The sequence below is a fragment of the Lingula anatina genome, chromosome 1 (assembly GCF_051362555.1).
Source record: "Lingula anatina isolate TDL-2025a chromosome 1, LinAna3.0, whole genome shotgun sequence".
NCBI classification, from domain to species: domain Eukaryota; kingdom Metazoa; phylum Brachiopoda; class Lingulata; order Lingulida; family Lingulidae; genus Lingula; species Lingula anatina.
In genome coordinates, this window is record NC_141767.1 from 34,438,600 (window position 1) to 34,462,303 (window position 23,704).

The window sequence follows — 23,704 nt, forward strand, 5'->3', positions numbered from 1 at the left end:
GGGTTCTTCTTTTCTTTATTTGTTTGGGGGGGGGGGGTCACTCTGTACTTTGTAGCTACATTCATAAGTCAGATTGAAGGCGTAACCGTAGTCTTGTAAAAAAAAGAAATCATCGCCACACATTTACCTAGGTGTTTAAGATAAGATTAGTTAAGAATTTATTCAGCCAATTGAAATATAAGAATCGAAAATCATTTTGATTGACATGAATGTGTTACGCATTTGTTGAACCAAAACGACTCAATGTAAGCCATAGTGCACTTAAACAGGTGTTCGGCACATCTGTAAACGAAAGGTAAATGTTACAGTCAGCTATTGTAATATATAATAAAATATCATATCAAATAATTTTATTAATCTTTGTGCCTCAACGTTTGCACGAAATAAATGCTGTATTGTTAGTAACCTATTAAATTGTCTATCTAACATTTCCTGAAATTCATCAACATTCTAAGGGGAAGTATTAAGACAAAATTGACAATATAAAAAAACGGTACTTTCTGAAAAAACTGTTTTAATTTTAAATGTTACTTTCTATATATAAAGTAGATGTACGAGGTATTTCAAATGTATAACTACATAATACTGGCCTATCCTTTGCGTTAACATACATGTATTACTGAGGTTATTGATCTTCTTTTTTCCAGACCCAAATACCCATTAATTCATTCAACGTACGGGCATGTCTCATGACATGTCGTTTACGCAGTGTATGCATCTCAAGCTAAGCGCACACATGCTATATAAACTGCACATAAACATTATGTAACAATGCAGTTGGTCTCCTCACTGTTTGCCCCATTTATTGGTTTTGATTTGACAATATCTATATATGCAACAATCATGTCATAACCGAAATCCTGTGGATTGCGAGTAACATCCTCTTCAAACTGGCCAAATAAAGCGTTCACAATGGCTACCTTTTCCTTTTCTGATCGGCATCCATTCAGCCCGGACATGAAGACGGCTTCGGCCCATGCTCGGAACACGTTAACATACCTTCTTGCTTTGCGGGCCACACTAAGTTGTTCATCATCTGTGACTAAAATAGATTAAACGAAAACTATTCTCCACTAAAATAAATTTTCTGCTTCAGTATTTTGTTTAATACAGACTTGACATTAAAATGGAATATTTCAGTTTAAGAGGTATGCCTAGGGATAAAGTTTTTGCTAAAAAAAAGTTATCTCATATGAAATTCATGGTTAGAAAAATGAGCAAAATTAACATAAATTATGCTAATTAGGTACTAAAATATAATATTTTTATCCCTTTTTGCATATGAAACGTGTAGATTATAATACCTGAATAAATTAGTGACAAGGAACCCCTTTTTGACATCATGGAAACAATTCGTGGTCATTCTGTGAGCCTTAAATCCAAGATGGCCGCCATCCTCCATTTTGAAAATTGACGAATTTTTTTATGATTTTTTAATCGTTTGACCTACATTTACGTGTAAAATATCTATTCCTATTTTTGGGGATTAAAAAGTTTTTTAATATTGTTTTAATGATAGAAGGTGATTTGAAGGGATAAAGAGTGTTTTTTAAGTGACTTCCAAGATAAATGTCTGTGAAAGCTGCAAAACCATGGATATTGAACCCCTATTCAAATATATATAAGTAAAATTTGTTGCTGTTAACCATCCATACCTGACTAAATCATGGACAAGAAAACTCATTTTGGGCAATATGGAGGCAATTGGTGGCCCTTTTGCCCCTCAAAAATCAAGATGGCCTCCAAACACCATTTTGAAATTAGGCATAATTCACCAATTTTGAAACTATTGCACCTTCATAAGCGTGTGATACATCGTTTCTTATTATTTTCGGGTGCAGAATATATTTTATATATTATTTGTTTCATAAAATGTGAGTAAAAACTATTATAAGCCTACAAAATCAATATAAGCCTTAGTCGTCACATGGGCTTACTAAATAACGGTTTTGCTGTGACAACTAAACACTGGCAACTCATTCCCTTCATAATGATGGGGAGAGTGCCATCAGAGAGCATTTTTCTAGACCCTATGAGAACCTTTGAGTTTTAGATGGTTACTATATATGTCACATATATACTGAATAGATTACTGAGTGTCATAAAACACGATTTAAATCCTTGTTGTTATTTATAAGTGGGAAAAGTAGGGAAAACCAAAGAAAAATAATTCGAAAAAATCCTTGTTAAATGTCAAGTCTGTATGTATGTCATACAGAAAAGAATTGGCTTTGCCCTTCAAATATTAACATTAACGATTGCTTTATTAAAAGTGAATGAGTATAGACCTTAGAACAAAAAAAAAAAAAAAAAAAAAAAAAAAAAAAATAGAAAATAAAAAAATGATCGGCATAATAGAGTTTGAAACACCATACTGGCTTAAGATATAATGTAGTATCTTCTAGTTTTTAACTTATATCTATCATCTTTTTCTATGTCTAAATACATCTTATTTATCCAAATATTTTCCTCAGACTTCCAATGTAGTATACATGTATGCTCCTTACCTAAAAATTCGACATCATTTAATTTTAAAGAGCCGCCAACCGGGGTATCCCTACCTGAGGATTCATCTGTCTCCGACTTCAAATTGGAGTCAAAGTAGGTTTCCTTTATCTCGATCGATACAAACTCTAATCCCGCCTCCAAAACTTTGGAGTTTTCATACAAAAATGGTGCTTTGAATTCCTCTTCGGAACGACTGTAAAATGCCATGTTTGTATTCACAAATTCTTCCTGCAAAAAATTCACAACTAGATTTACACTTAGTAACATAACATATCGATTATATTTTGGAAAGGAATTGGATCCAGGATTATTTTAAGAAAGCGGGGTGGGGGTCGGCTTCGCTTCCGCCCCCCACCCCCCACCCCCACCCCGCTTTCTTAAAATAATCCTGGATCCGCCCCTGTTCATGCATAAACTAAGCTTGGTCCGATTAAAATTTAAAATAAAAAACTTACCTTGGTTATCCGCCCCGCTGCTACAAATGACAGCCATAAGTCCCTTAGGTACGGGATGACTTTAACTTTGTAATGCCCTGTACTGATGGAGAACATTCCTTCTTTTGTAGCCAAAGAAACTATGATGATGTGGGCACCTTAGATATAATATCAAATAAAACAAGAGTGAGTGGAAAGAAGTTTAAATGCCCAATAAACTTAGTGTATTCTTTACGGCATTTCTGCAGCAAATTTAATTTCCCACCTTAAAAAATCTACTCGCCAATTACCTCTCGAACCCATCCCTGCGAGCCGACACAATGCGTTATTAAAATTTCAAAACTCAGAACTTCACATGTCACCTAAACGTTGTAATATTTCTGTACTATTTATCAAATGATTTTAAGTGTGAATTAACATTTCATTGGGTAGTGTTTCAATTTTTCAGCTTCAGGTACGTTGCTCTATTTGGTTGTACAAATAGTGGAACAAAAATAAACAGAGGAAAAATTTAATAATTAATTTTAAAAAATTCAATTTTAGTACTTGGTTATTAGGTACCTATTTTTAGTTCTGTAGCCCGGTTTATGAGAATTGTCTCCCAGTCCTCAGCGGCCTGTCTTTTATATGCATCTAGCTCTTCATAACTGACTTTGTCACCTTGACCAAGTATATCCAATTCAAGATTGCAAGGCCTGTAATGTAATGAAGCAATGAACAATTAATATCAACATAGTATAGAAAATATTGATAACATTTAATACTTTGCATTATATTACAACGTAATGTCGTTGTTTTTATACGCATTTGTAATATGGCATCCCATAATGGTTTTTGCTCATAAACACACTTACCTTTTGCTCAACCAATGCATAGCAATGCAGGATACAGCCAAGTCCACGTAATTCGGCGGCAGACAGGGTTTATAGAAATTGGTACCACTGGCCAAGAGAAACACGTTTTTATCTTGTGGAAGAAAAGTTTCTTGATCCTCAAATAAACCTTAAAATGAAAAGATTACATTAATTAACACAAAGATGAAACGAAAACAATAAACATGATTTTCACGGAAACAACATCTAAAATTACAAGTTAACAGACAAGTTCTATTTCGTACCTTGTGTCAGACAAAATAATGACTTGAAATCGTTCCAGGAATAATCCTCGTACACTATCACCAAAGTTTTTTCTCTCCCATATTTTATTCGCACCGCTCCTGAAGAAAAAAAACGTTGTACTTGTGACCTAGCTGTGACCTAAGGTAAGTTTATTGCCTTTCTGTCTTTGGCTTCGTTCACATGCAATGTCTATTTTCTAAATTCTATTTTCTATTTTCGGTATGTCTTATGATCACGGTCTGTGCACTGAATATCCCGCGGCGTAATTACTGGCAGCGCGAGCCAGTTACTATAAGTTACTATAAGTAACTGGCTCGCGCTGCCAGTAATTACGCGGCGGGATATTCAGTGCACAGACCGTGATCATAAGATAGCGCGAATAGAAAATAGAATTTAGAAAATAGACATTGCATGTGAACGAAGCCTTTGATTGGGATTGGTAGATACATGTCATGATATCTAATTAATACTTTAAGCAAGACCACTCTCTATTTGCGAGATATGAGTAATTAATGACAGAAAAAGTATATAAATAGCAAAATGATTTTAGAAAAAGGAAACAACTATTATTACAAGAATAAAGCACTGTATGTAACTGAGTTTTATGCACTCCAGCCAGAATGCCCCTGAGTTTGCAAAGGGGGGGGGGGGGGGTTGATCCATGCTCTAACTTTAAGATTATTCTTAATTTAAAAAGTGTTAATTAGTTGTTTTTAAAGAAAGTATATTTTGTTCGTGTAAAATGTGTGGTTTGTCATTCTCTTTTGTTTTAGAAGGTACTTATGATCTCAGTCATCAGTTTCATAGATGTTCCTCCATCTCCAGCTCCGTAGTCACACACCACAAAGGGACCCTCTTTGCTTTCCACAGTTCTATTTCCTAAGAAGAAGCAATATCCTAACATAACAGTGTTGTTATTATTTCGCAACGATTATTGTTTTAGATTGAACAAAAGCTAACTATTATTTCTAAATCTAAATTTTAAATCTAAATCACAGTTAATCACTTCTAAATAACGTTAAACGACAGTGAAAGTCAACAAATGCAGACATTACACTAACAAAAATGTACTTTTAACCAGTTTCAGTCTAAGAAACCGTTTGGTAATTCTGCTATGGGGGTGTCAAAAGAATTGCACCATCTGTGTGAACAGACCCGTTCGTAAAAAATGTTTCGTGTTTTATTGCTCGCGTGACCAGTGATGTGTTTTCATCCATATATGCACTAAATATATGTCACCGAAAGTGTCAAGTCCTTCTGGCTGTCAAGTTGCTACCATGGTGAAGGTACGGGAGCTCACATATGAGAATATAAAAGAAATTGCTTCTCTGAGAAAGCCCCCGATATAGCCACCAGATAATTGCGTACTGGGTATCTCGTCAGACTGTATATTAAGTTTGCAAAAGGATGAAGGACACTAGTGATGCCCATAGGTTACCAAGAAGTTGCGGCCAGAAGAAGACCAGTGGCACAGAAGACAGGAATCTTTTCATGCTGTTAAGAATCAAGGGATTTGAACCGGTGTGACAGGAATGAAAGACCGCTAGGAACCGTAGTCCAACCCTCCCCCTTTACTGGGTAGGTTAAATAAGTTTCTCTCACTAACCAGATGCTTCGACTAACCCTGACCTGTAATTATCATATAGGTTCCCGGACTTCCATTCTTAGGACTACCACTCCTCTCACACCGGGCAGCGAATAAGCTTTGGAGGGGTCGTGCAATTTGCCGGTTGACATCAGAAAAAAACTGTTCAAAGAAGGCCCCATGCTACAGGAATTCACAGCAGGGTTGCCAGAAGGAAACCACTTGATAGACAGTAAGAGTGCCATGGGCTGCAAAGACCATTGCATGGACCGTAGGTCAGTACTGGCGCCTTTTTGTTGTATTTTCTGCTGAGTCTAGCAGAATTATAGAGAACATCAGCCACTTCTCATCTGCCAGAGAATATGCATTCCCTCACTAGAGAATCCACTTCAATAATGGTTTGGGGGCACATTGGTCTCTGGGAAATTGGTGAACTGGTGTTGATAAATGAAAATGTGAAGCGTGAGCGTTTCATTGAAATTATTCACCAGCATCTTTTACCATCGACAGAAAACATCTGTGGGACAGAAATTATGCGTTCATTTATCCAGAAGATAACGCTTCAACCCACAGGACCAGAGCTATACAAGGATGACTTTACCTGCATGAAATAGGACCCCCTTGAAAACTTGTGAAATGAGAGTTGAAATCAAGTGGCAAAGAATTGCCCCTTTATCAGAAACGCTCTAATCCAAATTATCTTTAGAGCCTGGGCCGCCACATCCTTCAGAACATTACTAAACCTATGGCAGCCTATGCCTGAAAAGGTGGTGTCCATGTTGAGATCACGTGGCTAAATGTAGGCTACAAAATATTAATACTGACATAATAGCATGCGATTTGTAAGCGCAAAGTACTGTAAACCTGTAGTAAATATACTAACTTGACAAAACCAGTTTTCAATAAAATGGTAATTGAAAACCCTAATGTCCAGCTGTTGTTCACCATGATCAAGATGGCCCAGTACCTTTGTCACCCCCTGCAGTTAAATGTGACTATGTGATAAGATTAAAAACCTAAAGACAATAGCCATAAGTATCCCTTTACCGATTGCCCTGAGTACATAAGGCAACATGTCATTATATAGCTTTTCGTAGTTCACCGCATTTTCACTCCAAAAATGTGAACCATGATATCTATCCAACAGTCTGTACACAGGGTAGTTCGTTTCACGGGTTTGGTCGCATGAACCTGTAAAAATGAATGATCAAAAATGTTCATTAGCTTGGTTGTTGGATAAATATGAAAATTCTCAGACACAAGCCTAAAGTCAGTGAGTGTGAACAACTACTCACGTCAGTCTGATGAAGGCCTTCGACCAGGTTGGCCGTAAGCTAACGGTACGGAAAATTTTAGGCTTGTGTCTGAGAATTTTCATATTTAAAAATGAATGAAGTTTTTAAAAAAAGCACAGTGCTTGTTCTTATTCGTCTGTGCTCGTACTGTAGCACAATTACATGTTTACATTATGCTTAACCCTTTTTTGTTCAATATACAATTATTGACTTTGGCTGAGGTGTATATGTTGTTTACCATGGAAAACTGATGTCGACCTAGTAAACTAATGTCGACCTCACTCTGTCGTATTCATCGTGTAGTGCGCTCGCATCTGTGCTCTATTTGTACAGTATAGTATAGTATAATATAATAGTATGATGTAATAGCAAATTTTCAGATAAATAGTACATGTAATCTTCAATTATGAGATTTTATATCCTTGAAAGTCTCGTACCTGTTGCATACGGATCACCATGCAAATCCATAAAGTTTTGTCAGGAGAATAATATCTTCTGATAAAAAAATCTTAATAATATCTTATGCTGATAAATACGTTTGATCAATCAAAATATAAGAATCTGTCTCTGAGGAGTGACATACCTTTTAAATGTATTGTGACCGGTGGATCCACTTTGTTTTCATCCATTTGTACTTGTTTTGCTTTTTTATGAGCCACGGAAATATTGTACCGCGTCTTGTATTGCGTGTCAGCGGGGCAAGATAATGGACATGCGGGTAGAGAAAGGGTTCAAATTGCGGACAATGAGAAAACACAGTTATATACAAAACCCAACAACACCTTCAGCATAAGTGGCATTCATACATGTACATCAATTGGCATGAAAGAGCATGAACAAATTATAGCAACCGTATTCGGTTTGTCAGCTCATGCATGACCTTATGGTGGACGCTGGTCAAACCCAAAAACCCAATGAAAACCTATAAGGATTGGTGATATTGAGGTTAGGGACCATTCCCACAGAGATTTGGACCGTTCTATCTCCCTGGGGAGTCTCACTAAATTGCTGCCAGCTTAACCGGCTTACATATCTGTCCCGCCTACTAAAAGCTGTTAGGGGATAATTAACTTTCGTTTTAAAAGAAACTAAAAAATTCGGTCTTAAACCGGTAATTATTAAACTAACCATTGACTTAGCTTTAACAATGGTCTATATCTCTGTTGCGCGCAAAGGATTGTGGTCTATATGAGGGTCCAACTTGCCCCTAGCCAAGAGGGCCAACTAGTCCCAGGTGCACAGTTTTAGATTTAAAGGTACATACGAATCGAGCATCGGTGACTACTTTTCTGCCCCATTGACATACGACATAGAATGCTAGCAAAAAAATCCGTTCAAACCTTATTTTTGGGTAAAATTAAACAATGCATTTTGGAAATTCTCTTAGTTATACTACTTGAAACTATATGCTGGCATTTGGTTGGTTTTTGTGACAAAAAATTGAGTTTGTATGCATCTTTAAAGATTGCAGCCATTTATTGAGCAAGAATGGCCTACGTTAATAAATTTTCGTAAAATTTCAAACAATAAACTTTAATCTGATGCCCTACACGTATACTTTGTTTCATCAAAAGCCTATGAAAATAGATTTTTAAATCTCTTAAACAAAATTACTTTTAGGTGCAAAAATCGTTTATTTGGGCTCACCGCTTCAGTAAAACTTTTTAATAGTCTATAACGTCCGACACTTCCTTAGCATTGTAGGATACGGCCACTTAACAAGAGTATGTGGCCAATTTTTTACCTCGTAGTTACTTTTCATAAATTGACGGGGGAGGGGGGGGGGCCGACTTACCCCGGTCACCAGTTTCTAGCAAGACAAAAGCATTTAAATGTGTAACGACTCTATTGGAGTCTGCAGAGGTAGATTGGGAAATGGAAGTAAAGGAAGCTATTTCATTGAAAACTGGATCCAAGACTACATCTTATCGACAGACAATAAATCCCAACTTGACAGGTCATAGTGTTTACAAGCAAACTACTGATATTCCGGAGTATAAGAGGCTAACTTTCACACGTCTCCGCAAAATAGCACACACACCTTGAAAACGGGTAGTGTGGTCCGATATACTCGTTAATTCAGGATCCTTATGTGCCGAGTCTGGTAGTTAGGTAGGCCTGAAAAAGATATCTTATGAGGTCATAAGATGTAACGTGTTGTGGTCCAATAGTTCTTGAGTAATGTGGCGGCCTCTTTGTATAACGCAGAGGTAAAGAAATTAATTATAGAATTATAATAAACGGTCAGAATTGATAAGGAAAAGGAAAAAGGAGGAGGAGGAGGAGAGTGAGAGAGACGAAGCACGGAGACGGACTTAGTTTTGGAGAGTTAGGAGTTGGAGACTTCACTTAGCTATGTAGATACCGGGCGTCGACGATTAAATCGTTTCACTGGTCATTATGTGGACTTCGGTTTTCTGTGCGCGACCTTACGAAAATCTGACACGAACCGTGGAATCTTTAGATTGCGTTATCCCCTAAGTAAGTCAATAAACCTATTTCGACCCCACCTTTAAATTAAGCGAAGAAAATTATATAATTGTAGGACATTCATTCCATATGTATGAAAAGGTTCATTACATACCTTCGCCGATGTTTGGAAAAAGTTGGACGTATATAAAATTATAGCTGCATGATATGTTTTGCAGTTACACCAATTACAGTTGCACTGACATATTAGGAAAGAGGCTTTCGGTAGCGGAGATTTATATTACAGCAAAAGTACAGGGCTGTCTTCTAAAATGCAAAATATGGATGAAGAGAAACATCAAAGAACCCTGCAGTACGAAAATGCCCCAGCAGGGCATCATTCACGAAGAGATGGACAAAACTGCCCCATTATTCGTCCAATAAGAAGAAGAGAAGAAGAAGATTCATGGTGAAGAGCATCTCTTTTATTGAAGCTTGCCTCTGAAGGAATTTACACAGTATAACATCTAGGAAATATATGTTTAGTGTTTAAAATAACGTATTCAAATACTAACCTAATATTTTCTGAAATTCGCCAATTCTCTCGGGGTAGTATTAGCACTATTATAGATTTCCAATTAAAGGGCGAGACTTTCACAAAAATCTTTTTTTAATTTTCAAGATTACACTCCATATAAAGTATACGCACGAGGTACTTCAAAAGCATTATGTATATATTACTGACCTATCCTTTTTGTAAATATATTACCGAGATTATTTATATTCTTTTACCAGATCCAATTATATATTATTTGTTTCAATAAAAGTATATAGGGGAAATTAAATCAGTTCTGTCTCATGATTCGTCATTTTCGTATCCACCATTACGCAGTGTGTACATCTCAAGCTAAGCGCACACATGCTATATAAACTGCACACACATATCACTATGCAGTTGGCCTCCTCACTATTTGCCCCCTTCATTTTATTGGTTTTGATTTGACAATATCTATATATGCAACAACCAAGTCATAACCGAAATCCTGTGGATTGCGAGTAACATCCTCTTCAAACTGGCCAAAGAAATCGTTCACAATGGCTACCTTTTCTTTTTGTGATCTGCACCCATTCAGCCCGGACATAAAGATTGCTTCGCTCCAAGCACGGAATACATTGACATATCTTCTTGCTTTGTAGACCAAGCCAAGTTGTTCATCATCTGTGGTTAAGATATAAAGATTAAATGCAAGCTATTCTTTGCTTAAATGGATTTTCTACAGTATATTGTTTAAAACAGACTTGACATTTAATATGGAACATTTCAGTTTAAGAGGTATGATTGTTGAGGATAAAACTGTTGTTAAAAAAGAATATGAATATGAATATCATATGAAATACATGGATAGAAAAAACGTGTAGTCAGGTGAGCCAATACCAATAAATTGACTACCTTGTCTGAAGCACTCCTGCATTACATAATATGTCATCATTTTATTGGGTAGTAGTCTTTGGGGTGATCCTAGCACGACTATAAGACAGTATAGTTCTGTTAAAAAAGTAATACTTTTGCTCTGGGCCAGAATGGCGCGAAACAGACAGACATTACCAACCAGAATTATTATGTCACAAAAAACGACCGGTGTGACAAGAATGGTAGTCCGCTAGGCACAGTGGTCCATTCCCAATTACTTTGAACAGGTGATATTCGATCTCCTTATATACTATATTACCCCAGTACTCCGGCTAACTAGACTCCTATCTAGACTCTAATCACACACCCCCCTCCCCAGGACTTCAATTAATAGGACTGCCATTCCTGTCACACCGGCGTGGCAAGAGTGCACGTCCTAGTAACGCAAGTCTGCCCTGACACTAAGTCCTGGGAATGAAAGTCGTAGGACATGCATTGCTTGGAATGGAAGTCCTAGGGTATACGTTACTAGGATTCAATGTCCGTAGGACGAAGGCTCCCAAGTACTGTTAGTCCTATGTGTAGTAATGCACGTCCTAATGGGACGTGCGATCCTAACAGTTTAGTAACGCACGCCTATATAGTTCAGATATATACTGGTTTTAAGATATAATTAACGTTTGCTTTCTTTCATTTTTAAAAAAATATTTTACGTTTTTATTTTCCGATAGGCAGTTTATATGCATATTAATGAAGTAACAAAAACAACACGGTTCCCCTTATTTTTCCTTCATTTACTTTGGGTAGGCCTATTTTTCTTGTAGTAAACGCATATTTTACATGTGTCATTGACCTTCTTAGGTCTTCAGATGAGGGGAAAATCACTTTACACAATTACAAAACACCGGATCTCCGTTCTTAGATTAATTTTTCGCTTTACACTCGCAGAAATTGAAAAATAACCCAAAAGAAATTTGCTCTTTGATAGAGGATTAAAGTCAAATCAAGACAGTTTAGAATATGAAATTATAGATAATGTTAGGTAACATTCCTTTGGTATTTTGGCGCTTTGAGGTTTTAAAAACCAAACGAAAAACTAGTTGTAAGTGTAATCACAGAATTTAGAATACTGTACATTAACAACAGCGATATACGGTTAGCTACAACAAGTTATCCGAGGTGGGGATGGGAGGGGGTAAGATCATGTCAAAGGTAGGTCTCGAATCCAATTTGTAAGAGTGCGACTTATAAACACTTACCTTATGGTCTTTCACGATAACCACTACACAAAAGAGCTGAAATTACAAGCCCTCCATTTTTGTCTAATATATGGCTCAACGAAAGGATTTTCATATACATTTATAATTGTATCATTTAACCGTATTATTGCATGAGGATAGGACTTTCAAATGGCCGGACTTTCATTACTGTCATAGGTGTAACAGGAATAAAAGTCCGCCAGTAATACAAGTCCTACCTATTATTATAATAATGAGACAGGAACCCAAGTTCCTGTAGGACTACTATTGCCAAGTAATGGTAGTCCTACGGGCAACCATTATCAGGAACCGAGGTCTTACGTCTGGGTTGCCATTTGAGCACCCCAGACGTAGGACCTCGGTTCCTTGGGGACTTGGATTACTGTTACACCGGCACAGTCTTACAAAGGTATACCTAGACTAGTGTTTCTACACAGAGGCCAACTTAACACCAGGAAACAGGATCCAATGTCCTTACTGTTTTGCTGCTACACGTAAAACTTAACTCGGGCAAACTATTCCCCTCAGGATTGCCATCAGAAAGCAATTTCAAGGCCATTTGAGCACCCCAGACCAGTTTTAGCTGGTTACTATATATGTCACAAATTTACTGAATAGATTATTGAAAGTCATTAAAACACAATTTTAATTCTCGTTGTCATTTACAGTATAATTCAGAAAAGTGGGCAAAAATCGAAGAAAAATGATTTGAAAAAATTATTTATTAAATGTCAAGTCTGTTTATATGTCATGCAGAAAAGAGTTGAATTTTCCCTTTAAATATTTACATTAATGATTGCTTTATCAAAAGTGAATGAACAATGACCTTACCACAAAACAAGAAACGCGTGGCATGATAGAGTTTGACATGCTATCCTGACCTTAGAAATAAAATATTATCTTTTAATTTTAAACTTGAATCTACGTCTTTTCCTTTGTCCGAATACCTTTTATTTTTTCCAAATATTTCCTTCACACTCCCAGTACAGTATATGCCCCTTACTTAAAAATTCGATATCATTTGATTTCAAAGAGCCGCCAACCTGAGGACTCACCAGTCTCCGACTTCAAAGTGAAGTCAAAGTAGTTTTCCTTTATCTCGATCGACACACACTCTAACCCCGCTTTCAAAACATTGGAGTCTTCATACAAAAAAGGTGCTTTGAATTCCTCATCTGAACGGCAGTAAACTGCCATCGTTGTATTCACGAACTCTTCCTGAAAAAATCACAACAAATTTACACTGAGTAACATAAAACATTGGTTTATATTTGAAGGGGTAATCAGTTCAGAGATCACTCTATTTTCTAGTCTTAACATTAAAAACAATCCCCTTCTAGCGACACCAATATAAAAAACTTGGCTTAGACCCGATAAAATTTGAAATAAAAAAAGTTACCTTGGTTATCCGCCCTGCTGTTACAAATGACAGCCATAAGTCCCTTAGGTACGGAAAAACCTTAACGTTGTAATGCCCCGAACAAAAGGAGAACTTTCCTTCTTTTGTATTAGCAGGAGCTACTATGATGATGTGGGCACCTTCAAAATAATATCATATAAAGCAAGAGAGAGAGGAAAGAAGTTAACATATCTTTGCGCTGGTTGGTGTGGTATAAATTTTATTTAGCATGAACTCAGTGTATTCTATACGGGATTTACGCACCAAATCAAATCCTCCATGAAAAAATCTACTCGCCAATTATTGTTCGACCAGTCCCTACTAGTCGGCATGATGTGTTCTAAACATTTTAAAACTCAGAACTTCATTTGTAACCTAAATGTAGAATCATTTTTTGTACAAATTAACCAATGATTTCAGGTTAATTAACATTTTTGTTGGTGGCTTATTTTTTAGCTTATCTTTTAGCTTAAGGGTACCAATATTTGTTTGTACAAATTAATTAATTTAAATAGTAAGGCAAAAATAAACAGAGGATAAATCTAATAGTTAATTCAAAATAATTCTGGTGCTTATTAGGTACCTATTTTCAGTTCTTTAGCCCGGTGTATGAGAATCGTCTCCCAGTCCTCAGCGGCCTGCTTTTTATATGCGTCAAGCTCTTCATGACTGACCTTATTTCCCTGGGATGTTATATCCCGTGAAAGATTGCAAGGCCTTTAATTTAAATAAATGAACAATTGATTTCAACATATGCATAACAGAAAAATATTGGTAACTTTTTATAGATAGCGATAGCATCATATAACATTGTAATACTGTTTTATTTTATACTAATTTGTACATGTAATCATAGGGGTTTAATCACCTTTTGCTCAACCAATGCATAGCAATGCAGGATACAGCCAGGTCCACATAATTCGCCGGCAGACATAGTTTATAGAAGTTAGTACCACTGGCCATGAAAAACACGTTTTTTTCTTGAGGAAGAAAAGTCTCTTGATCTTCAGATAAACCTGTAGTATACATAAATTAACACAAAAATGAAACTAAAACAATATACATGATTTTTCATGGCAATAACAGTAGTATATAAACGACGGGAGCCTCTCTCTTTGTAAATTACAAGAGTCCCACCGGACATTTAGCGGACCCCTGTTTATTAACTAAGTCGCGTACAATGCCATCTCACCTAAGTTCAACAATAACGCTGTTCAAATTGACAATGTATTGAAATAAACACCTATCTTTTGAATCTTGGGTATACACTTGTCATGCCAACCAAAATAAACATTTTTTTCTTTATAATGTAGTAAAATATATATTAAAACGCATATTGCAAGAAATAAAGTACATAGTTAGAGGGCCCTATCAGGGCCTTATCGTTTTTGGTAAGGCTTCCGTCGTTTATATACTACTAATAACCTCTTAAATTATAAGTTAACGGACTGACGTTCTGTTCTATTTCGTACCTTGTGTCAGACAGAATAATGATTTGAAATCGTTCCAGGGTTGATCCTCGTACACTATCACAATAGGTTTTTCACTCCCATATTTTATTCGCACCGTTCCTGAAAAAAGCAGCTGAACCTGTAACCTGTGACCTTTATGTGCATTTATATCTCTTCCGTCTTTGATTGGAGTAGTTAGTTACAAGTTATGTTTTTTATTGATACTCTAGGTGCTGTTTACCAACGCCATAAGAGAAAATGAATGACAGAAAAAATATATAAATGGCAAAAACAATTCAAGAGAAAAGCACACAACTATTGTTACAAGAATAAAGTATGTAACTAAGCTTTGTGCACTACAGCCAGAATAACCTTAGTTTGCAAAAGGGGGGTTGATCTATCTTGAAGACTATTTTTATTTAAAAAGTGTCAATATGTAAATACGTCAAGTAAAGTAAAGGTATATTTTGTTCGTGTAAAATTTAATATGTGGTTTTGTGATTTTTTTTTTCTTTTTGGAGTTACTTATGATCTCTGCCATCAATTTCATAGATGTTCCTCCATCTCCAGCTCCGTAGTCACACACCACAAAGGGACGCTCTGTGCTTTCCACCCTTTCATTTCCTAAGAAAAAGCATATAACAGAAAAGATTGCTATAACTTCACAACAGCTTTTCTTTACTTTGAACAAATGCTAAGTTAATAACTATATATCAATTAACCTCTTCTAAATAACATTAAACGTCATATAACGTCATATAAAGTCAAGAAATGGAGACAATTACATCTACAAAAATGCAATTTTTACCTGTTTCAGAGTTAATTACCTTTGGGTCATTATGCTACGGGGGGGGGGGGGGGGGGGGGGGGGGGGGAGGGGGGGGGGGATAGGAGTCGTACCTTCTGTGTCAATAGTGCTGTGGTGGTAAAGACGTTTTATTTCGTGGTTAGTTAAGTTTTCATTCGTGTGCACTCTAAAGTGTCACACTGAAAGTGTAACGCCCCACTGACTGTCAGTTCACTATCATGGTTAAGGTACGGGAGCTAACATATAAAGAATGAAAATAAAAGAAATTGCCTCTCTGATGGAGGCGGGTATAAATACCCCCTACCAGTAGTTAGCCGCCATATATGGCTTACCTCGTCAGACTGCATATTACGTTTGCAAAAGAATGGTGAACAAAGGTGATGCCCATAAGTTAGCAAGGAGTTTCCGACAGAAGAAGACTAGTGCCAGAGAAGACCGCGAAGGGATTTGCAGAAGTAAAGGTTGGTGGACTGGTATGTAAACCTTTCGTGAAGATACTAACTTGAAATAAACCGTTTTCAATAAAATAACAATTGAAAAACCTAACAAGCCAAGCAGTTGTTCACCATAAAGCAAACTGGTTCAACCAGTGATGAAACCAAACTGATGCCAACTCCCTGTAGTATAACGTGACAAAAGGTGATAAAATTAAAAACCTAAAGACAAATTTAATTGATATATTTTTACCGATTGCTCGAAGTGCATAAGGCAACAAATTATTGTATAATGTTTCGTAGTTCACCGCATTTTCACTCCAAAAATGTGATCCATGATATCTGTCCAACAGTCTGTACACAGGATAGTTCCTTTCATGAGTTTGGTCGCAAGGAGCTGTAAATAATTAATAATGAATATGACTACAGTACGATGCTTGTTCTTATCTGTCTGTGCATGTCCATGGTCTGTGCTTGCACTGTAGTACAATTATATGTATTTGCTTAACCTTTCTTTCTATAATATACAATTATTGACTTTTGCTGAGGTCAACATGTTGTTTTCCTGACCAATGATATCGACCTGTGTAGGCACAAACAATCCTTAAAAATCTGACGTATTCATATGCATCATATAGTACGCTCCCTATGTGATCTACATGTATTTGTACAATATTGATATAACAGCATCATAAAATAGCTAATTTCGAGATATAAGATACATGTACTATTCTGTGTTAATTCAATAATGAGATTTCATATCCGAGAAAGTCTCGTACCTGTTGAACACGGATCACCATGCAAATCCATTCAGTTTGTCCTTATGGTGGAAGAGGCTCGCTGGTCAAAAGTCCCAATGAAAACCCCAAGACCGGATGCGGGAGCGCAATAACTGTGGATATAATGTTCTGTTTGACTGTCCGCTTCTGCGCACAATATATATCTATCGCAACCCTGTACCGTGTATAAAACAGACGATGCAAGCTGGCAATGGTTCGTTTCAGATAAACACGTGAATGAATTTCAAACGAGAGAATTTTAAAAATTCATTTTGCCGGGAAAAACCCATGGACTGGTTTTTACATGTAAGTTGATGGGGCACCATCAAAGTGATGGTGTAAGACCACGCAAACCAATACCAAATTTTCTCCAGACGTTCAGTATGGAAAACCTGGCTATTTCGTCCTACATGCAGCACCAGAAAGAGAAATTATGTAGAATAAAGTGGCCTACCGTTTGCACGGTACTGTAGATATGATGTCCTGAATTTTGAGATATGATGTCTTGAATCGTTTAATATGCTTGGCTAGTGAAAAATTTCAATGTGGTTAGATGGGTATTTCAAGGTTGAAATACCAACTACATACAAAATAAAATGTTCATCGGGCACTCAGCGTACATTTAAGGTCACAGTGGGCTTGTTCATCTGTCCGAACAAAGGCTTTTTTTTTTTTTTTTTTTTGTACTGTAACCAAACAACATGGATTCGCATGGTGTTCTGCATTTAACAGGTACGTACAACATGTAATGATACAAACCAGGGTCTTTCTCGTAAGTCATGCTAAATAAGGTATATCGAATGTAAACACTATTTACAGGCCCGTAGTGAGCAATTTCAAATGGGGGGTTCGTTTTTTGAAAAAGTGGACCTTTTACCATTAAACCTTCATGTACCTAGATCAAATTCTATCCAAAGTGGACCTTTTTCCAGCAAAAAGGGCGGTTCTTTCGAACCCCCCGAACCCCCCCCCCCTGGCTACGGGCCTGATTTAGCACGGTTTACAGCTACCATGTATCAATTTGTAAACAAAAGCACATAGTATCGAAGGTGAAATAATAATAATAATAATAATAATAATAATAATAATAATAATAATAATAATCCATTGAACATGAAAGAAATTTTAAAATGGACGTGGTCATTTTGGCCAAGATACATAGGTGTCAACGCTCTTGCCTCCATGGGAAGGATACACCCCGTGGATAGATAAATACTAAATTATTGGCGAAGACTAACGGATATAGAGTACAAGACGATCGCACAAGTATCCATCTTAATATTTTACCATTTTATTGCGCCGCTCGGTCGTCAAGGTGTTCCTGCTCGAGCAATACAGGGTGACTCCGAGTCCCGCTCTCGCTACCAACACCAACAATTATTGAACCGAGCAAATAGTTTCTTCCTCTCCTTTCATATAGCAACTATAAATGTCTTATTTTGCTTAGGTAAATGTGTATTGAGATTGTCTTGAGGGGGTGAATTGACCGGGGGGGGGGGGGGGGGTGGCCCCTTGAATCTGGTTAAAGAATTATATAATGATGTGCTACATGCACGAAAGCTGTTTGTAGAGAACAGGCAAAGTATCGCGGTCTGAGAAAGATCATGTACAGGTATGTTTTTTACAGCTTTAGAAGATCGAATTTGTCAATCGATCCATCCTGTTTACAGACTGTTGGACAAATATCACGGGTCACATTTTGGAGTAGAAATGCGGTGAATTACGAAATACTGTTCAATGGCTTCCTGTCTTATGCATTGCAAGCAATAGGTAATGGCAGATATAAGATTGTCATCTTTATATATTTAATCGTATAACCTTTTAACGAGCCATATTGTCTTTTTTTTTTAAACAACGTTTATTCAAAAAGAAAGAAATGGAGGCAAGGCGCTGGAAGCATTATATGCTCTCCACAAAATTAAATAAGTAAATAAATAAAACAAATGGATACATATATACATATATACAACAGAGTAAATGTAAAACTTCAAATATTATGGAGCACAAATTAAGTACAGAAAGAAAGAAGAAGAAAAGAGATAGTACCTATTAAGTGATGACAAAGTTTTCGAGAAGAAAATTTACAACAGTTTCGAAGATAATTTCATTTTGGGTGGGTGATAAAGATCCATGACCGTAGAGAAATAGGGACAGCTTTTCTTTTTGTGTTTTAAAAGAGGTCTTACTTTCAGGTAGAATTTCATTTATTTTTTGGTAAAGGGGAGGGTACCTTAAATTGAGTGAGGGGCATCTGAAAAAGAAATGCAGAGGAGTTTCAAGGGCACCACAGGTGCAGTGTGGTGTGTCAGTAATAGTCCAGTTATGCCTAAACAATTCTGCTCTAAATAAACACCCGACCCTCGCTCTGTTAAGAATTTTTTCTTGATTTCTGTCCAGGTTTAGTGTTGTTGTTGAAAGCGACCCAGCAGTGAGGTGATTTTTTATCGAGTTCTTGAAAGATGAGATTGAAGATAAAGATTTAGTGGAGGAGGAGAGTTGATCCCATGAAGACATTAGAAAATAGTTAACTGAGGTACGGGGGTATTTAGTCTCTTTTGTTATTTTCTAGGGTTATGATTGGAAAAGGGTTTCTGAATGGGCGGAATATATCAGAAACATAGGAGGGGACCAAATTCGCCATAACTGAAAACATAATTTATTGAGCGTGCATTTTTCTTCCATCAAATAGAGAAATCCAATTTAGTTGTTCAAATATTTTGTCTTATGATTACCCCTTGCTGCCTTTTGCTAATTTATACTATAAAATGACGCAAAGCAACATGTGTTCTGGTTTTTCATTCGTAAAAATTTCACCATTTGTTGGCTTTCAAATCTGTTAAAGGAATGGACATGGTAACATCTTTAATGAAACTAAAGAATGTAACAATTTTTTAGTTATAGCAATCGTCACTGTAATATGATAATATAGGATATTGCTTCTTTTAAAGGAGATGGAACTGTTGAAAACACAGAGGATCCCTTTGTGGGTGTGTGACTATGGTGCTGGAGATGGAGGAACATCTATGAAACTGATGGCAGAGATTAAGTAACTCTTCGAAATTAATTTTTAGGAAAATATTACAAACTACAGATGAAATTAAGTTAAATTTCCTAATTTATTTACGGTTATCAAGTGGATAATGAACTCCATAATAAACATTCATTGAAAGCGTTCAATACCCTTTCATATAAGATATAGCCTTAAAATAAAAATCGGGACTATCTAAGCTTAGAAAGGCGACCTTGCAAACTTGGATTAATACGACTGGATTTCAGGATATTGATGTCACGGACAACGGTTTCTTTTTCAGAAGCTGTTCGCACAAAATACGGGAAAGAAAAACCTATTGTGATAGTGTACGAGGATCTACCCTGGAACGATTTCAAGTCATTATTCTTTCTGACACACGGTACGAAATTTGACAGTCTGTCTTTTTAATTTAATTATTTATTTAGGTTATTGAAAATAATATTTATATTTATTGCTTTCGCGTCATCCTTCTGTTAATCAGTTATTCTTACTTATAGGTTTATTTGAAGATCAAAAGACCTTTCTTCCTGAAGATAAAAACGTGTTTCTCCTGGCCAGAGGTACTAATTTCTATGAACAATGTATGCCGTCGAACTATGTGGATCTGGCTGTGTCCTGCTATGCTATATGCATTGGTTGAGTAAAAGGTGGGTTAGCTCTCGTGGTCAAAGCTTAAGGAATGTAATGAATGGAGAGTAATATAAAGGAACAGCACATAAAATATAAAACACTTATGATAAATATCAAAACCATTATTATGCTATGCTAACTTGAAATTAAATTACACTGTTTGTATTCTGTTATTTGTATGATCACGCAGGCCTTGCAATCTTCCATGGGATATTACATGCCAGGGGGATAAAGTCAGTCAAGAAGAGCTTGATGCATATAAAAGGCAGGCCGCTGAGGACTGGGAAACAATTCTCATACACCGGGCAACAGAATTAAAACCAGGTACTTTAGAATAAGTTAAAGAATCATGAATTAATTATATATATATATATATATATGTTTTTAACCTCATATCCAGGCGAGATTCCTACTTTTTTTCCATTCACTTCTTTTGATATATATATATATATAAATATATATATATATATATATATAAATATATATATATAAATATATCATAAACAATTAAATAGTCAAGATTACATTTGTCACCTAAACAAAGCCTGAATAATTAGTTCATTATTCTTTAACTTATTCTTATGTTGTCTTTAAGGTGCCCACATCATAATAGTGGCCATGAGTACAAAAGATGGCATGTATCCTGGTAGTACAGTGCATTACAAAGTTAAAGTTATCCCGTACCTACGGGACTTATGGTTTTCCTTTGTGACAGAGGGGCGAATAACCAAGGTAGGATATTTTTCCAACTAAAATTTCTACCTTTTTTCTGAACGGGATCAGGCATTTAGTTTTGTTAGTGTTGAGACTAGCCACCACCTACATAAAAGTACACTCTGCACCTACCGGTAGTCTCCTACCAATGTATAATAATTTTTCTACGATATATAATCTAGTTGTTACATTTCAGGAAGAATTTGCAAAAACAAACATAGCATTTTGCCATCGTTCAGAAGACGAATTCACGGCACCATTTTTGCATGAAGACTCCAAGGTTTTGAAGGCGGGGTTAAAACTTGTATCGATCGAGATAAAGGATGCCCACATTGACTACTCTTTGGAAACAGAAGTTGGCGAAACCTTAGGTTAGTAAGATTAAAGAAACAAATTATTTAAATATAAAATGAAAAAAAATTTACTTGCTGGCAAAACGCTATGCATTGTTATATTTCAAAAACCAAAATGATGTCCGAAACTCTAACTTGGCACGTATGGTAAGTGATTTCGCATTGACTTGATTGAAATCAGTCGTTGTAACGATGTTAAAATGTTAATGTTGCAGACCAGATTGAAATCCATGCTGATGTAAAATCGACCATAGTCAAATTTTATTTTTAGATTTTAATTTGGCCTATTCAGGATCAAAATTCCAAGTTGGCTAAGGAAGATTTAAAATCTAACCAGACCAAATTAAATTTTCAATTCTGCTTAGACCAAATTGAAATCTGACTAGGATATGTTGAAATTTCAATATTACAGATTCACTTTTGTAGTTTAGCCTAGACAGAATTGTAATTTTAATTAGGTCTTGGGCAATTCAAAAACTGCCTAGTTCATGTTCAATCCTTCAATTCTACCCCACAGATGGCGAACCACTAAGCGTGACTCACGAGGCAAGAAAGTACGTCAATGTGTTCCGAGCATGGGCCGAAGCCATCTTTACGTCTGCTTTAAATGAAAGTCGGTCAGAAGAGGAAAAAATGCCATTGCAGATGCTTTTTTTGGTCGGTTTGAGGAGGATGTTGCCAGCAATCCAAATGATTTTGGTTATGACATGATATTGGCATATATAAATATAATGAAAACCAAACCAATGGCTTGAAGTCGTAGCATGCGGGGTGCAGAGTTTTACCTATTTAAAATTGAGACATATTTGATTAAAATTTTTCTTTAATGTTTTTATAAGTAAGTTTAATAACACGCATAATAAGCGTCTCACACTTTTATGATATTAAATAGTATGGAGCACATAGTAATATAGGATTTGCCGTGGATCCTTATTTCTTAATGTGCCTTTTTCTTCGTAGTTCATGAGAGACTGTGCTCCATTTGTTTTATTATACTGGTTGTCCACAAAAAAAAAAAAAAAAAAAAAAAAAAAAGGCAACGTTCGGTTTTGCTTATTAATTTGCATATCGCTATCGCTCGGCATGCTATTGTGTATATGAGCCTCATTGGCAATGCATTATTTAGTGTTTGTGTACATATATATACACTAGAAAAAATATTTGGAAAATATTCCTTTTGACTTACCAGTCAGAGGCCCAGAAATGAGGTCACTGTACAGCATAGTGATTGGTCATAATGAAGGGCAGTATTGCACTGGCACACTGTACATAATAATACTGTACTGTATAATAAAGCAAGACTGACTGTGCAGCGATGAAACTTGGTAAATTGTCTGCCTTCAGCACTGCTCACCCCCACTACTTGCCAAGCTCCTCTTTGGAAGATATGGCGAGGCATTGTCACTCTTCAGACCTGCTGTGCAAATTTTGACCTGCAACCACACACGCCTGTGTGGAGGGCATAAACGTGCATGTGACCTTACATTCTGCTTGGACTTGTCACAAAGGACACACAATTCTCATCGGCAATTGAGCATTACCCAATGAATTGGTTCCGCATCCATGACTTGCAAATTGTTTATTCGCGATTGCCTGCGCCACGTAAATCAATAGTTATGTGAAAATTATCCCCGTGAACTTAAAAAAGGTAATGCGTGAATATATATATATATTCCATCCATTCCATTAGCAAGAATGAAGTTTAAAGACAAAAGTTTAAACGGTTTTCATTTTATTTGTATAGCGGTGGATAAAGCATGCTTAAAAAAGTTAAAAATAGCAGTAGTTGAGTGAGGCTGAACATTCATCAGTTCTGAAAGTTTGGAGAAAAAAGGTAAAACGATGTTCTTTTTATTTGTATAACGGTGGATAAAATATGCTGAAAAAAAAAAAAAAATAGAAAAGCACTCCGAGAGCGCAGACCTCCGCCAAGGCAGCGATTTTTGATCATTATTGTTTATTGATTGATAATTGATCCAGATCACCACCAAAAACTAATCATCTCTTCCTTGGCCCACTTCTGACAGTTCCTGAAAATTTCATAAAAATCGGTCCATAACTTTTTGAGTTACGTTGATGATAAACA

At 36.3% G+C, this 23,704-nt stretch overlaps 3 protein-coding genes across 5 annotated transcripts; 1 reads left to right on the forward strand and 2 right to left on the reverse strand.

Annotated features, from left to right (window-relative positions):
- Positions 1-494: 494 nt before the first annotated feature.
- LOC106180116 (uncharacterized) lies at positions 495-23,123 on the reverse strand. 3 transcript variants are annotated; one of them, XM_024076387.2, is made up of 9 exons: positions 7,524-7,697; positions 6,693-6,836; positions 4,841-4,939; positions 4,060-4,158; positions 3,797-3,944; positions 3,504-3,637; positions 2,964-3,100; positions 2,562-2,736; positions 495-1,042 (listed from the first exon to the last, which is right to left on the reverse strand). In XM_024076387.2, exons 1-9 carry the CDS (start codon positions 7,567-7,569, stop codon positions 762-764), a joined length of 1,263 nt encoding a protein of 420 aa, XP_023932155.2. In that variant the 5' UTR covers positions 7,570-7,697; the 3' UTR covers positions 495-761. The 3 variants fall into 3 exon arrangements, with proteins under 3 accessions (XP_023932155.2, XP_086855450.1, XP_086855451.1); XM_086999324.1 differs by lacking the exons at positions 6,693-6,836; positions 7,524-7,697 and adding an exon at positions 22,805-23,123; XM_086999325.1 differs by lacking the exons at positions 4,841-4,939; positions 6,693-6,836; positions 7,524-7,697 and adding an exon at positions 22,805-23,123.
- LOC147764296 (uncharacterized) lies at positions 9,826-13,547 on the reverse strand. The gene is made up of 3 exons (XM_087002629.1): positions 13,419-13,547; positions 13,075-13,237; positions 9,826-10,568 (listed from the first exon to the last, which is right to left on the reverse strand). Exons 2-3 carry the CDS (start codon positions 13,214-13,216, stop codon positions 10,330-10,332), a joined length of 381 nt encoding a protein of 126 aa, XP_086858755.1. The 5' UTR covers positions 13,217-13,237; positions 13,419-13,547; the 3' UTR covers positions 9,826-10,329.
- Positions 20,462-22,596, forward strand: LOC147764297 (uncharacterized). The gene is made up of 5 exons (XM_086999326.1): positions 20,462-20,568; positions 20,742-20,875; positions 21,147-21,283; positions 21,462-21,636; positions 22,136-22,596. Exons 1-5 carry the CDS (start codon positions 20,501-20,503, stop codon positions 22,327-22,329), a joined length of 708 nt encoding a protein of 235 aa, XP_086855452.1. The 5' UTR covers positions 20,462-20,500; the 3' UTR covers positions 22,330-22,596.
- Positions 23,124-23,704: the final 581 nt, after the last annotated feature.

Coding starts and splice junctions, on each gene's coding strand:
- LOC106180116 (XM_024076387.2), bottom strand. CDS start 7,569: ATGGATGAAAACAAAGTGGATCCACCGGTCACAATACATTTAAAAG. Junction 4,159..4,840: donor ACTGATGACTGAGATCATAA/GTACCTTCTAAA, acceptor TTTTTTCTTCAG/GAGCGGTGCGAATAAAATAT. Junction 3,638..3,796: donor ATGCATTGGTTGAGCAAAAG/GTAAGTGTGTTT, acceptor ATTACATTACAG/GCCTTGCAATCTTGAATTGG.
- LOC147764296 (XM_087002629.1), bottom strand. CDS start 13,216: ATGGCAGTTTACTGCCGTTCAGATGAGGAATTCAAAGCACCTTTTTTG. Junction 10,569..13,074: donor CACTTTGAAGTCGGAGACTG/GTGAGTCCTCAG, acceptor TCTTAACCACAG/ATGATGAACAACTTGGCTTG.
- LOC147764297 (XM_086999326.1), top strand. CDS start 20,501: ATGTATGCCGTCGAACTATGTGGATCTGGCTGTGTCCTGCTATGCTAT. Junction 20,876..21,146: donor GGCAACAGAATTAAAACCAG/GTACTTTAGAAT, acceptor GTTGTCTTTAAG/GTGCCCACATCATAATAGTG. Junction 21,637..22,135: donor AGAAGTTGGCGAAACCTTAG/GTTAGTAAGATT, acceptor TCTACCCCACAG/ATGGCGAACCACTAAGCGTG.